The sequence below is a fragment of the Syzygium oleosum genome, unplaced genomic scaffold (assembly GCF_021117445.2).
Source record: "Syzygium oleosum isolate NSW1041296 unplaced genomic scaffold, Sole_v2.1 Sole_v2.12, whole genome shotgun sequence".
Taxonomy (NCBI): domain Eukaryota; kingdom Viridiplantae; phylum Streptophyta; class Magnoliopsida; order Myrtales; family Myrtaceae; genus Syzygium; species Syzygium oleosum.
The window spans coordinates 657,975-673,936 of record NW_026607496.1 but is presented as its reverse complement, the minus strand read 5'-3'; the positions used below and the strand labels follow the sequence as shown (position 1 = coordinate 673,936).

The 15,962-nt window shown below is 41.1% G+C and overlaps 1 protein-coding gene and 1 long non-coding RNA gene across 2 annotated transcripts; both read left to right on the top strand.

Annotated features, from left to right (window-relative positions):
• The first annotated feature begins 240 nt into the window (after positions 1–240).
• Positions 241–5,330, top strand: LOC115669539 (MLO-like protein 15). The gene is made up of 14 exons (XM_056316624.1): positions 241–362; positions 475–551; positions 731–954; positions 1,099–1,215; positions 1,361–1,424; positions 1,651–1,736; positions 3,053–3,152; positions 3,196–3,289; positions 3,451–3,500; positions 3,839–3,879; positions 4,260–4,484; positions 4,587–4,654; positions 4,748–4,811; positions 4,944–5,330. Exons 1-14 carry the CDS (start codon positions 241–243, stop codon positions 5,199–5,201), a joined length of 1,590 nt encoding a protein of 529 aa, XP_056172599.1. The 3' UTR covers positions 5,202–5,330.
• Positions 5,331–12,047: 6,717 nt separating this feature from the next.
• Positions 12,048–13,321, top strand: LOC130139528 (uncharacterized). Its single transcript, XR_008817660.1, has 3 exons — positions 12,048–12,328; positions 12,533–12,644; positions 12,744–13,321. It is a non-coding gene; the product is annotated as an uncharacterized LOC130139528 (long non-coding RNA).
• Positions 13,322–15,962: the final 2,641 nt, after the last annotated feature.

Genomic DNA, 15,962 nt, shown 5'->3' with positions numbered 1-15,962 from the left:
ACCTATTGGAAGACCAAATTTCCACTGCTCAATTTACTTCTATTTTTAAATCGGTCTACTCGTCTTGAACAAAACAGTTGTGAGGTGTTCATACGTGTTCTTCGTTCATTGGAAAAGAAAACTAAGAAACATCTATGAACATGCATGAATGTGAAGACGCTGTTTATCACTCTATATATACTATGAAGGTGCGTCTGTATTGTGCAGAGAGAGAGAGAGAGAGAGAGAGAGAGAGAGAGAATGGTGGAGGCAGGAAAGGGGGGGACAACATTAGAGTTCACGTCGACATGGGTGGTGGCCGTAATTTGTTGTGTGATAGTGCTGATTTCTTTCCTTGTTCACAGGTTTCTTCAATGCGCCGGGCAGGTCCGTTCTTGGTTTCTTTCCTTCTACTGTGATTTCATCACCTTCTGAGATACTCATGATCAATGGTGACCGTGTGACCGACTCTTGTTGAGCGCAGCTCTTGACCAGGCCATACAAGGAACACCGGAGTCTCCGCAGGGGCAGGCGAAAGTATCTCTTCAATGCCTTACAGAAGATTAAAGAAGGTGAGTGCACTTAAAACTGCTAGAGAACAAGACGGGGTCGTATCTTTTTATGTGATATCATACACATGGAATTAATATACATTGGTTCTGTCCAAGGTAAATGTTCTAGGACAAATTTATATGATATCAAAATGTCTTTATAACTTTATGTGATGATTTTGTTTTTGAAAATTTGGCAGAGTTGATGCTGTTGGGGTTCATATCCTTGCTGCTATCTGTGTTCCAGACGAGAATCGGGAAGATTTGCATATCGGAGAGACTTGCCAACGTCTGGCTTCCCTGCCACCTGCCTGCTTACTCTTCTTCCACCACCACTGCCCACTTCTCGACTGATCCCATCGCTTCTGATGGACATCGAGGACGCCGACTCCTCTCCGACACCACTGATTACTGCAGTCAAAAGGTGAGTTTACTCTCTCTCGAACATCATAGTATTGGCAAACAGACATCCACTGGGTGTATTAGCAAAGGATGATTCTATCACATGCTTAAATTAATAGTCCAATGAGTGTGCAAAATATATAATCTTTGTTGCGACATGTTTCAGGGGAAGGTGCCATTGTTATCTCTCACAGCACTTCACCATCTACATATCTTCATATTTGTGCTAGCTTCCTTTCACGTGATCGTCTGTGTGGTCATTATTCTATGTGGAGAAGCAAAGGTACATGACTATAAAGACTCACAATATTTTCCATTTTGTTATCTCTTAAACCAAAGTATATACATATCTTGGGTTTTTGTTTTGCTAAAAATATACATATCTTGGGTTAATTCTGAAGATGTTCGTACCATGCTATTGATAATAGTTACACTATTGGAGGCAGTGGGACAAATCCATCATAGAGAACGATCGTTACATAAACGAAGAGGGTACGTCATTCTTTCTATTAAATCTTGTCCTTTTTCCTAATTAATCTTGAGGGCACAAAGACTGATTCATGGACTGAATCGACAAGCAATGTGGAAAACAATTATCAAATGCTTTGAATGCGCCTCACTCGTTTATACATCTACGAGAGTTTGTTTCAGAATTATATACCAATTTTATGGATCGATCTTTTGACTAATATGAGGTATTTATATTGGAGAGTTGCAGATCGTCGCAGTAAGCTAATCCAGCTTGCCAAAAATGATGGTCGGTTTTTCGATGGAGGCAAAAGATTAGCAGTAATTGGCTGGTTGGTAAGTGTTGTGTGTTTTTAAAACAAGAAGTTATTCAATAATCTATATATTAGTGGACCACTATCATCTCAACCATTAATTATTTTAATACTATTATGAGACTCGCATGATGTATAGATTGTACAATATTTTTTCCTCTTCCGCTATTCCCTTTAAACGCTTTATTGTCAAGTAATCCTAGAGTAAAATCTTTCAGTACCTTTCAATCAATCGCAACCTTTGCTTGAGATAGAGACAACCTTAAGATCTTTCCGTACTTAGATTGAACTTGCAATGGATGTTTGAAATTATATCTCGCTTACTTAAGAAGATTTACTCTTAAAGTTTATATAAATTAGTTACGTAAGGTAGATCTTCACTAGGAAAAATATGTCGGGACTACACCAATTTTCTTCTTGGAGTATTATCTACACAAGTCAACTAATAATGCTTCTACATTAGTGACATATGGTCAAACCCAATACACCTATTAGATTTACCCATTACAACCTCTTTACGAATTAACAAATAGAGTCAACGCCTGCAATCTAGCTCCATCACCAATTTTTAAAGTACTTAATCAACTTTCTAGTCTCTGCTAAGTACTAGCAATTTGTCTTGTAGCATTTTTTTTAATTAACCACTATAAATGTTACAAATCAACATAACTTCTAACAAGTCAACATGACGAACGACCAAATGGAGGAATGACGGGAATAATTGGATTAGGTCTCCTTTTTGTGTATTAACTCATCAATATATTAAGTCGCTAATTAAAATTAGAGGCCTCGGGGGCAGTGACTTAGTCCCGCATTGCTTGAGTGTGCGCAAATAGTGTTGTATAGACGTCTGATTCCACGGAAGGCGAGGCTGTCTAAACCTCTCCTTTTGGCATGCCTTGAACCTCTGCATACACATCGCTCATTTGCACCAGGATTAAGGTATTTGTGAGGACTTACTTCCTTGTGACCTGACTATAAGATATTTCACCGAATAGGTTTCGCGACTAAGACCTCACAGATGATGGGCTGATATCCGCGAATGTGAAAACAAACATGCCATGCCGTACTTGCAATTTCCGAGACTCGACAAGCAGAGAAAATATTGTTTGTGTGTTGTATGTGTACTCAAATGCATTTGAGCCGTCAGACCTGATGGGTGTCACTAGATTTCATTTCCATGAACTGCTTAGTATATCTAGCACACTCAAACTTGTTCCATCTTCCCCTATACCCTAGTCAGTGTAGAAAGCAATACCTTAAAGCTCCTTTCCGAGGAATGAAGCTTTTGATAAGACATGATGAGATTGTCTCTGAACAATTCCTGCTCTTCTGCAGCATATACTTGGCAAACACTTTTTTCCATCCGTGACTAAGTTGGAGTATATTGCGATCCGCCTGAATTGCATCAAGGTAGGAAATTCTGACCGTGCTTCTCTATTTCTCCTTTAATTTAATTGGCTTGTTTCTTCCACCATCTTCACAGGCCCATAATTTGAAAAATCCCAACGACGATTTTCAGGAGTACATAATCCGTGGCGTGCAAAAGGATTTCGACAAAGTTGTTGGAATCAGGTGAACGATACTGCTTTGTCTCTATTCATAGAAATGTTTGCCTTCACGAAGAACTATTAGTATCTTCTGCAATTAATAGTGTTTCATTACGAAAAATATCCCCAAAAAATATTCAGTGGGTGTCTTCAGGCATACTGATTTCTCAGTTCTTATCAATGCAGTTGGCATCTGTGGTTCTTCGTGGTGTTTTTCTTGCTCCTGAATGTTGCTGGTGAGTAATTCGGGCATGAAATGTGTTACTTTGTACATTTCTAGTATCTCTCTTCCTAATTCATTAGAGTGTTACATGAAGTTCAAGTATCTCTCTTTCTTTGAGCGATGTTATGTATACCAAGACCGATCTACAAAAATGATTTTTAAGTGATGTGGTAGTGGACATTTAAATAAGTGGCTTATATGAGTACTAATAACAGTTTGTCACATCACTTAATTGAGCAATTTTGTAAAACAGCCTCAGTTTCTCTCCTTGTTTGCCTTTAAGGTGTCATATACTATTATTTTCAAAGAAAGACATCATATGAATCTGTCTTGGATATTTTTTCATTGCAGGATGGAACACCTACTTTTGGATCTCTTTCCTTCCATTGACTGTGAGTGTAGGGGTGAAAAGTCGTCCTTTTTAAGTTGTTGCGTTTTGCAAAAGTAAAGGTTATATGTAATATTATTCAATCTCTACCCTATCTTGGGTCGACGGTCAAACTATGGCGGAATATGACGTAAATGCAATTTCATTGGCTTGTCCATCAAGAACAAATATTGATATAAGGATAGCTATTAATTAGTAGGAGGAGGAGGATTGACACGGGCTTGTCCTAATAACAAATTATAATCAAGACATACATAAGAATTAAACCATGTAACCCTTTTGCTTGTACTCAAAGACAGCATTTTGCTCATCGAGGGATCCGTTCAAGATCATGTCGAGACTTATTTGGTGGAAACAATATGTTTCTTTCTTTCCTTTTCGCAGCTTCTGCTAGTTGTCGGCGCAAAATTGGAGCACGTAGTAACACAGAAAACAAAAAGGATCACCGAGAAGTATGATTCAAGTGCAGGGGCATCGATATCGACAGTTACCGCTGTTGAGTTTTCAGATGACGATTTCTGGTTCCATAAGCCGCACCTCATCCTTGACTTGATTCACATCATGCTATTCCAAAACTCTTTCGAACTTGCTTTTTTCTTCTTTATATTGGTGAGCATTTATTTCTCAAACTTCTGTTTGTATTGGTTACGTGAAAATCAGTTCCTAACACACGTGCGAAAAGAGGACTAATGCCTGCATCTTTCCTTACAGTTCGAATATGATTTTAACTCATGCATTATGGGAGAGGTTGGCTATGTCATCCCGAGACTTGTCATAGGGTAAGAATGATACTCATCTCTTCAATCTGTACATCATATAAGATCGACAATCAAAGACCTATAATCGCTAACTGGTCCAATTGTGTTGTTTAGATTGTTCGTCCAGTTCGTGTGCAGCTATAGGACACTGCCACTATATGCCATTATGAAATCACAGGTAAATAAGTTGAGTTACTGCAACTGACAATGACATATGTGCGAGTCACCTATGTGTTCTCTTTAATTGGGTTCAAATACGGGACTGAAGGTGCAATATTTTCTTTTGTTTGCGTCTTGATGAATTACAAAGATGAGTCAGAAGCACGATCACTCGAAAAAAGAGAGAGAAATGAAGGTTGTGACTTGGATTTGGGACTGGATTGAGAGAGATTCAGGGAAGGTGGCATATAGTAATGAATCAACCCAAGCGGGTTCAAGAGAGGGACTAGCGGCAAATGAGCAGACAAAAGCTGGTGAAACTGAGTCAGAGATGGAAGCAGACATTGAAGCACAAGATGGAACCAAGCCTGCATGTACATTAAAACCAGGAGAGCAGCGATTGGTTTAGTCGTATAAGTTCGGCTCCTTTTCTTTCCTTCCGTGGTACTAAGCCAACGATGAGACCATGATTCATCTTCATCTTCTTCTGTCAAGTCGTCCAACTTTGAATTACCATTGTCATTTATTAGGGTTTCACATGGGGCGATAGTCCTGGAATCGATCGCCGGACGCTTGATGAAGCCGTGAATAAGGATGAACCCTTGAGGGCTTGGTTGGTGTCGCCGCAAAAGTGTAGATCAGAACCAGAATTTCATTAAGATTACCAAACTGTCGCATACATAGGTTTTCTAAGGTTTGGCCTATCTGTAAATAATAAGAAAGTTGAGTAGAATGGAGGTTTATGGTTGAGCCACATCATCACAAAGCTCTATCTCCTTTCACTTTCCTTCACATTACTTAGAATACATTGTCTTTTACATTAATTAGATAATAACGCTTATTAAAAATAATAAAAAAAGCTGAGTAGAATGGAGTTTTTTGTTGAACCACGTCTTCACCGTACTCCCTCCCCTTCCCTTCCCTTCACATTACTTGGAAACCATTATATTTTACATTAATTAGATTTTAAAAAAAAGCTTAACTATTCCACATTTTTGCTCGTAGGAAAATATAATGGACTCATGCAATATATTTAGAGGTCCGTAGGAATTAATTATATATGTTGCAAAATATGTAATTGCTTAATTATATATCTTGACTTATAAAAAATACAAATTGATCGACAAAAAGTTAAATAACATTAAAAAAAATAGTTAACGGTGTTTACTTAGAAACCATTAACTATTACGTTTATTAAGACAAAATGGTTTACTTTTTCAACTTTTACTTTAAAATTTTTTTTTGGTCGGTAACTTTTACTTTAACGCTTTCTAACTTTTACTTAAATTTAGAAAGCGTTAACTTTTACTATTTATATTCACTATTACCAAACTACTAGTTAATGACTAAAAAAGATTCGACAAAAAAAAAGACTAAAAATGTCACGCCCCGAACCCCAATGGCTCGCGGCACCCCTTCAACGGTCGTATTGAACACGACGTCCCAGGACGCGTCGCCGACCTAAACGAACTACGCAAGCGGAAGGGAAATAAAACAACCCAGACAACTAACCTGATGACAAAAGGATAGCACGAAACAATAATTGCATAACATCATAAAGCAGTCACTATTACAAAACGATAACCCAATGCTACCAATTTCAAACCACAATTTTCAAAAAGGGGCGGTGGTTGATAATCTTATCTCCTCTACAAAAAGGTACTCAAAAGACAGGGTAAATTTGATCTATCCTTCAATCCCTGTGGTACTCTGGCGGCCTCTCCGAATCGATCACGGTCGCGGATCTGAAAGTGGTTATACAATAACCGTGAGAACGAGTCTCAATAAGCAACACCCTAAACCCCACGTAGGCCAATGCGTATCCAGACAAGTCGTACAAGCAATCTAACCCTCAACACAGAGAATTCACGTCATTGTACTTACCTCGCCATCAAACGCATGCTCTGCACGTTAGTTAAACGTGATAATGCAATATTAATAGCCTAATAATACTCAAGCACCAACCACACTAACACTCAATCAATCCAACCAATTCAATCACACATTCAATCAGCAAGTCCAATCAGTTCAATCAATTCAATCACACTTAACTCGCATGCGTGGCTAAACAACTTTCCACGACCTCCCAGGTCCTTTCACACTGCCCGCGCCACTGCGTCTCAGGCCCAATCTCACAGCCCGCGCCACTGCGCCTCAGGCTCAGCCCTCAGATCAAGCCGGGCTCGGTCTCTCGTAACCACGCCTCAGGACATTTTTCCCCTTCCAATGACCCGCGTAACCTACGCCTCAGGTCCGGTCATGCCTTTCTCGCCACACCCGCGTAACTACGCCTCAGGTTGGCAGCCCTCCGATCAATCCGGGCTTTTCTCATGCACATGCACCACAACACAATTCGCAATTCTCACAAGTCGTACCAATCAAACTCAAGGCATGCTCACCACAATATTCCACCAACCTAACCTTCAAGTCGGTCACAATCAGCTATCAATTCCACTCACAACCGCCACGATAAGCCAATCATTGACTCACCAACAATAGCCACAAATATGCACCCACAATCGTCCCAATTCCAAATCACAATCTCACGATCCGACATTCAAGCCGGCCACAATCACACGTCAATTTTCCCCACACACGCCACGACAATACGGATATTTAACCCACCATAATTAGCCACTAATTAAGCCCCACAATTATCACAATTTAATTTAACAAATACGCACATACGAATATTGACCCTAATCCACGTTTAGCCACTAAACCGGTACTAATCACGTCCTAAACAAGTCTAAAAATACCCATAGTCCTAAATAAGGATTAGGAGGTCACTTACTTGGTTTTGGCCCGGAGAAAATCGGCTCGGACCTAAAATGGCCCGGGTGAACAGTGCCGAACTAGGCGCGGGCGCGGGCCAACGGGCGCGCTGGCCGGCCAACACGGGCACGGTGGCCGATCGGCGTGCCTGGCGCGCGGGCGCGGTGGCCGAACGGCGTGCCCGGGGCGCACGGGCGAGCCGGATGGGCGACACGCTTGGCTGGACGGGCGAGGTGCTGGGCAATGGCCTGGGCGAGCTCGGCCACGGCCTGGGCTGGCCTGGGCTGCTCGGCCACGGCCCGGGGCTAGCCGGCGGGGCTGGCTGGCTGGCCGGCCGGGCCGGGGCTGCGGCGGCGACGGCGACGCGGCGGCGATGGCGACGCTGCGACGACGAGCTGGAGGGGAGGAAAGGTGAGTCGAGAGAGAGAGAGAGAGATCGGGGCTGAGGGAGAGGGGCGAACCGGCGGCGACTGGCTGGGCGGCGGTGCTAGGCGAGCGGCCGGACGAGCTGGCCGACGGCTGGTGGAGCTCGGCCGCGGCGAACGCAGCGGCGAGCTGCTGCTCGCGCAGAGGAGAGAGAGAGAACAGCCGGTCGGGGTGGTGGCTGGCGGACGGCGCGACGGCGGTCAGGCGACGGCGGCGACGGCGACGTGGCTGGAGGCGAGCTCGGTCGGCGTCGGCTGGGGCGAGCAGAAGCAGGAGCAGAAGCAGTTGCGGGAGGAAGAAGGAAGAAGAAGAAGAATGGAGAGAGAAGGAAAGGAGAGAGAAGGTCTGACAGGAAGGGGAAAAATGCGCGTGAAGGGACACGTGCATGGGGGGGCCAACGTGCGCTGCAGAGACAGAGGAGAGAGAGAAAGAAAGAGGGAGGGAGAGAGAGAAAGTCAAAGGTGATTATCGCGATCCAACGGTCACAGTTCGAACTCAAAAATAATCTAACGGTCCACGAAAATCCTAATTAATAATATAAGAAAAAGGGGCAAAAGAAAATAACTCAAAACACGTTACGAGAGGTCTATTAGTCTAAATTCGCACCCGATCAAAAATCTATTTTTCACATATCCCGGGTAATCTCGAGGCTGGCCACAATAATATCGACACCGTCCAATTAAATTCGTCCCGGAACTCCCAGAAATTCGACACCAAAGTTTGGGCTCTAAATAACGGCAAAATTCGATCGAATGCGATTCTAGCGAAATCTCAAATTTAAAAACAATAACCGGGAGTGATCAGTTCCCGGGCGAGATTTTACTATAAGCACACTGACGAATTACACGTTTTATAAATCCCAACTATAGCCGAAATTCAGAATGTCACAAAAAAAAAGGAGATTCGATATCTTGGAATTCCACGTGGAGTTGCTAGTAACCACTTCCCAAAAGTGGTACAATGTACTCTAGAACCACAGCTATGAACAACAACAGTATAACCATACCAAAATTGTTATACCAAGTTGATTTATTAAATTATGTCACAAGTTATAAGAGGACATTCAAAGATGTGAATCATATTAAACGACCAATGAGAAGTCATGGACTCATTGCATCAAGTTGTAAAATCAATTTTTAGACATGCGATCTACTGACTATACCTAGAACTTACTTATGTATATAATAATTCCTAGCGGTAATTATCATCTACATCATTGATTGATTGAATTGCGTGAATTTTGGAATGAGCTAAGCTAAAACTTAATAAGAAAAACCTAATTTTCGAATCGAGGCAACGGACTTTATTTGTTTAAGTCTCAAGAGGGAGCATAGAATTATTCCTTCATTGACTTCAGGTTTTGTTCAGATGAATGATGTCTTTCTTTAACATTGTATTTTCTTCCTTTTCTCAGCAAGCTCTGCATGTACTTTGGTGTGAAATTGCGATTGACCCTTTGCAAAATCAAAATACTACTTGTAGGAAGAATTTGCGATTTAGGACAATAGGCATGGGGATCATAGAATTGCAAAAGACTAGAACATTAAGGAACTACCGGATGGACCGGGAACATCCGTCTATATAAATCCGGACCAATCAACACGGTAGGATTCAACCGTTTCAGACTCAGGCCCACCAAAATCAAACGGTCAAAATACATTCATGACGCACGCATGTCGCATGAGGTCCACTCCAACAATGTTTGCCTGGAAAAGATATGGATAGGGTCGGTTTATGAATGATGTAGTGGACAAAATCAATAACAGTCTATCAATTATACGAGAAATGTTTGTTCTTTAAGTGGGTCTTGTTAGTGGGAATTCCTAAAACGTGCAAGATTAGAGCAGAATAAAATGGAGCTGAGGATGTTATCTACCGAGTACGAACATCCTTTCGCCCATATCGATCAAGCAAATGACTCCAAGGCAATAAGAGATTACTTTCTGTCAACGTGGGACGCCAACTTGCCACTTCTTCATATTCCATCTTGTCTCAAAATCCAACTTCATCATCAGTTAAGAATCGAGGAGTTTGCACATGCCGAGTTGCCGCAAGAGAGGATGGCGGAGGCAAGAGTCAAGGGGACAACGTTAGAGTTCATGCCGACACGGGTGGTGGCCGTAGTTTGTTGCATCATAGAGGTGATCTCTTTCCTTGTGAAAGGTCCCTTCATTGGGCCGGCGAGGCAGCTAATTGCATTTTGTTCCTTGACATATCCAACGTTGTGCTGTACTCTCTCGAAAGACATTGTTCATGGTAAAGTAAGTGACTATGCAGTTTGTCAAATATCGCAGAAACTCCGAGAAACAGCAGAAGCGTCTCCTTGATGCCTTGCAAAAGATCAAAGAAGGTGAGAGCAGACAGGAAAAGTAAAGAAAATGACCTATGTACTAACGCGGCACAAAATGATACATTGCGTTTTCAGAGTTCTGGGCATGAATGTATTGCAGTGGCTTGGAGGTTTGATGCTACTGGGTTTCATATTGCTGCTCCTGGCGGTGTTCCAAACAGGAATTGGGAAGATTTGCAAGTTGCCAGCGCTTGCTGACAGGTTGCTTCCTTGCAGGAAGTCGGACAATTCTTGCAGTGGAACTGGCGGAGGATGACGCTGTCTTCTCGTCGAAGCCTATCTTGCAACCGATTATTGTGTTCAAATGGTCTATCGTGCATTGGAAAGCTATTTTAGCAGAGACACAAAAGCGATTAAAAGGTTTTATGATCTGACTGCGTTCTGAACATATAGTTTAGGACTTTCGGTCGTGTCGGTATCTTGAATTGCTATGGCTTTTTGTGTTTTATCCTTTCCTTTTTCAGGGGAAGGTGCCATTGTTATCACTTACGGCACTACAGCATCTACACATTTTCATCTTTGTGCTCTAGGCAGTCCACGTAATTGTCTCTGTTTCCGCGATTCTCTATGTAGAAACAAAGGCACGGCTTTACTGTTGCTTCATTTGGCAAGATTCGGCCTCCTAATTTCCCAAAATTCTTATCGGATTAATACTGCAATGTTGTACATTTGACTACATACATGCGCTCTTAGATATGGCAATGGAGGCGGCGGGAGGCTGCTAAGATCCGAAAGGATGAATAGTACAAGCTTGAAGATTGCAAGTCTGTTATTGTCCAGAAAAAAAAAAAGATACCAGTGGCAACTCGGATCTTCTGTTCTTAAGATGCCCTGCTTACCTCATCAAAAGACTACTCTTCTTGTAGGTAGGGGATAAAGATTGTTTTATCTCACTTAGTGAACATAAACAGAAAGTTAATTTCCTATTTTGCTACCTGAAGCCAGCAATGAAACGGTGGAAACCGGCAGTGTTTCAGCTGGAATTCTAGCAAATTATTGGTTAGAGACATCAAAGACCCGTATATCAGAATGAATCTCGCAATTATCAGAAGCATTTGAAGATGCATTCACAAGCGAGTCCATTCCAAAACCTGAATGCACATCCCACGCAAAGTCATGTCTTTCGAAACTTCCCTAGTGATTCACCATTAGAAGTTGAAGAATCCATAATGACTTAAATCACTAGTATTCTGTATGAAGCCCTGTTCTGTTCAGAGTCAGTTAACGATTACAGCTATTGACCTGTTCTTGGGTACTTCTTGCAGGGTCTAATGCGTAGTTTCAGTTGTCGTTTGTGCCATTGATCGTAAGTAGCCATAAAGATCCTCAAGCTTTCTTAAGTTTGCAAAGTTTCAGGCATCATATGTTTATGCCATCTCTGTTTTATCTTGGACTGCTCGAATCAGTGGAGCACAGAGCAGACTGCAAAGCCGAGTTAAGCTTCTCAGATGATGATTACACTATCGTTAGATAAATCTATAAGAGAGGAACGGGACTTGTACTTGCTAACACGACATTGAATCCGTGATTTAGATGATAGCCAATTTTGGTGTAACTAAACTGCTGCAAAGCGGAGATTGCTCCGGTACCGAATGAAATTCAACTGCCAAAGAGACATTTTAGGATGATTATCATAGCTACATAAGGAGTTTTTTTGGTTCTTTTGATGCTTCTATGGGAATAAAGTTAGCACTTCAGCAGGAATTGGTCGGCTCCCCACGCTAGAGTCCAAAAGAAATCTGGTTGAAAAAAACATGAATCTTGCTCTTATGCAGCTTTTGCTCGCTGTTGGCACCCAACCGGAACGTGTAACGGCACAGCTGGTAAAAGAGGTTGCTCGGACGCATGGGGCCACCGCTAGGGACTTGATGATTGAACCCTCAGATGAAGACTTTTGGTTCCATGGGTCTCGGCTCATCCTCCGCTCGATTCGCATCGCACTCTTCCAATCCTCTTTTGAACTGGCCTCCTCCTTATTTGTATTGGTGAGTATAAACTGGCACGCGATAAACTTTTCTATTACAGAGTTGTCCCCTTAACACTTGCATGCCAAACTAATGCTCCCCGTCGAGCTCCAGTTCCAGTATAATTTCGGCTCTTTCCACCATGGGAAAGGTCAGTTCTATTGTCGCGGGACTTGTGATAGGGTGAGCGTGATTCGTATCTATTCGATCCTTGTTCTTATACAGGACCAATCTTTGAGGCCCAGCACTTATCTGTTCATGCGTTCTGGATAGAGCATTTGTCCTGTTCCGCTGTAATAACAGCACACTACCGCTATATGCCGTCCTGAAAACTCAGGTATGTTCGGGTTACGACTGTTACGTGTTGATATGATGTCGGAGCTAAAAATATGGGATTGACGAAGATGCCTGCTTTTGCTTTTATTGGTTCATCAAGATGGGTGAGCACAGGACCATTACCATTGAAGAACATGAACGAGAGAGCATTCTTCTATGTCATGCTCGAGGAGCGAAAAGGAAGAGGAGTTCAGGAGAAGTGGCTTATAATGAAGGCGCTATGGGTTCGGAGGAGGCGCATGGGAGAGCTGAGCAAACACGGGTCGGGCCAATCAGAAGGAATCCGGCCAGTTTTGGGAGCGCGTAGCAGAAGCCCGATACCTTGGTCCGGGGAGACTGCTAAGATGGAGTCCAAGTCCATGCCCGTCAACATATCTAGTTGGACCCACATTTACTCAAAAATTTATACTACTGAGTTATGGGCCAACTTAGATATATTAACTGCCCCAAACCATACTAGTTCTCCGACGTGGGACTTCTCTAACATAAATCACATGTGTATCTCAATAATCTCCTTTTCACGTGTGAGCTTGGTGTTAGATCTGCTCCCACTTAATTTAAGTATTCGTCTGCACCAACATATCTCCATAGGTCTGCTCTCCTTTAATTTAAGTATCTATCTGCACCAACACATCTCAATTTGAATCTCAATCAACGGCCACCTTTATCCTTGGTCTCTTTCTCCAAATCGAACCATGAAAGCTATTGCAACACCACTACAACGCCCACCGCTCGAAAACCGCATTGGTTAGTAGATTCCTCTTTTGAGATATTCACCAAATACCAATACACATTAAGAATGGGCCACCAATCAATCATCGGCCCTGATAGCAAACGTTAGGATTAGGCGCACAAACATAATGAAATAGAGAGTAAAGATAAAACAAAAAGAAATCGATGCACAAGATTTATACTGATTCACCCTTAAACTAGGATTACATCTACCAGATGATTCCACTATAATTTGCACCTCTCACTCCTATATATAATCTCTCTCTCTTGTAATTGAGTGTTGTAATAAAGAGATCAGGGATGCTAACTATAGTAGAATCCTCTGCTGGATGTAACCCTAGTTTAAAGGCAAAACAGGATAAACCTTGTATCTCGATTTCTCTTTCTCGCCTTTACTCTATATTTCGTTGTGTTTGTGCGTTTAATCCTAACATTTGACGATTGTTGAAATGCACGTGCGAGTTGTATTAAAGAAGTCTCATATCGGAGAATTGATATGATATGAAGCAGTTAATATATCCAAATTGACTCATAATTCATTGGTTTAAGCTTTTAAGAGAAAGTGGATCCCATTGGATATGTTGACCGGCTTAGACTGGGCCTCCCTCTTGGCAATCTCCCCAAGCGAAAGGTATCTAGCTTTTGCTGCATACTCTCAATAGCCAGAAAACACTGAAGCAAAAGAAATGCACGAGGATTGGTATATGAACCGGCAACAAACGAAACTAAAGATAACAATAATTTGTCGTCCTAAACTAAAATTCAATGGGTGCTTGTTGGGTGCTTAATCATGCCTAGGTCGTTTTATAAATCATCTTCTTAAATCAGTTTCGATGCCACAATCATGCGCACGTCTCTTGTGCAATGTTCCTTCATCTTCATAGGGACGGGTTCTTTTAAACCTAGTGGGCAGCATGTGCACTAGGTTCATGCAAGCCATCACATTATATGAGTCACACGTGAGTCTCATCAAATCAATCGGCACTCATGCAATCAGCTCACGTCAGCTTGGTGCATGGAATAATGAGAACGAGACCTACTCGGCTCATTTAGCTATGTCATCCATGTATAAGAAAGTCTATAATATTTGGACTTTTTGACAAAAAAAGAAAAAATAAATAAAAAGAGTTTGAAAAGTCAACAAAAGAAAGAAAGTGGAGTTGCCCTATAAAAGGAAAAGCAAGGGAGAGAGAGTGGCCGACAGCTCGCTCGTGCAGGAAAAGAAAGGAAAGGGAAAGAAGAAATAGGGGTTGAAAAGTCACACTTAGTGAGGATTAATTGAGTATTCAAATTGAAAAAAAAAATTCTCATTTGTACTAACGAAAAAAAAATGATTACTTTTGTAAAAGAAAAAAATAGACTATTCCTTGCGTACGGTATAAGTTCTTTGATTTATTCATGTAATGCTGATTAGTTAATTTACTTGTGCATTTTACGTAAAAAAACGACCCAGATGAGACCAATTGACATAGAATAGTTCAAAAGTTGAAGTCATATGTGAAGCATTTAATAGTCATGTCAAGCCAGTTCACAAAAATAATATATTAGTATATATATCACTTGGTCTTGTTGCCGATATGAAACTATTTCACTTAGATTTCGATTCACGCGTAAAAGTATAGCTTTGAAATGGACCATGCTAGTTTGAGATGGTATAACGGTTACCTATCAACGGAATAGTGCTGCATCCCCAACATCCGTGCCCTTATTTAATAGAGCAAGCAACCCTAGCCAACCTTCTGTTAGAACGATATTTGTACACACATGATTTTAAAACATGTCATCCTGGTTGGTAGAATATATTTATGTTTATATTAACGTCTCTATATAAAATATTTAAATCAAGTGAACTAATTGACACATATTTGCTATCATCATTTCCAAAGATTAGTATATTTCATTTTTGTTTATAAATAAGTCAATAAACTTTATATCTAACTTTCTCATATAGAAAGTTATGTGAAACAAACCGGTGAAGGAGGTTATCAGTTTTTTTGTTTTTTTGGTCGGAAGGAGGTTATCAGGTTACAAAAGTCAAATTTTTTAGGCCGAAAAAAAGGATAGCTTGCAAATATCTTTTTTCAATTGTATCTCCTCGATGTCCCACCAAAAGTCAATAGCAAGTCATTTTTTAGGCTGAAAAAATCGACAGCTGGTAATTTTTTTTTTTTTTAGTAATCCTAGCATACACCATCAATATAAAAATAACTTTACACAAACGATTTTAGTCACCCTTGAATTGATGAATAGTGATAGAGTGGGTGGTTAACACCTTCAAATCGGAAGAGTTAATTGATAGACTCGATTTATGTTTACCAGAACGTGGATCCTGCACCTTCGATGGCTGTGAGCCTACAATAATTTTGATCTACATAGATTGAGTCTTTGTAATATTTTTCCCTTGGATTGAGACTGGATAAGACCGTTTGTGTAATGTTTTCTTTACGGTGACCGTTTACTCTATAATTTACGTTATTATTTTGGTTGTAACAAAATAAGCTACAAAAATTGACTTATTAAAATTCTTATCAAGAAATGGTCAACTAATTGATATTTATCTATAAATTCACCGTAGAAAAAGTTCAGA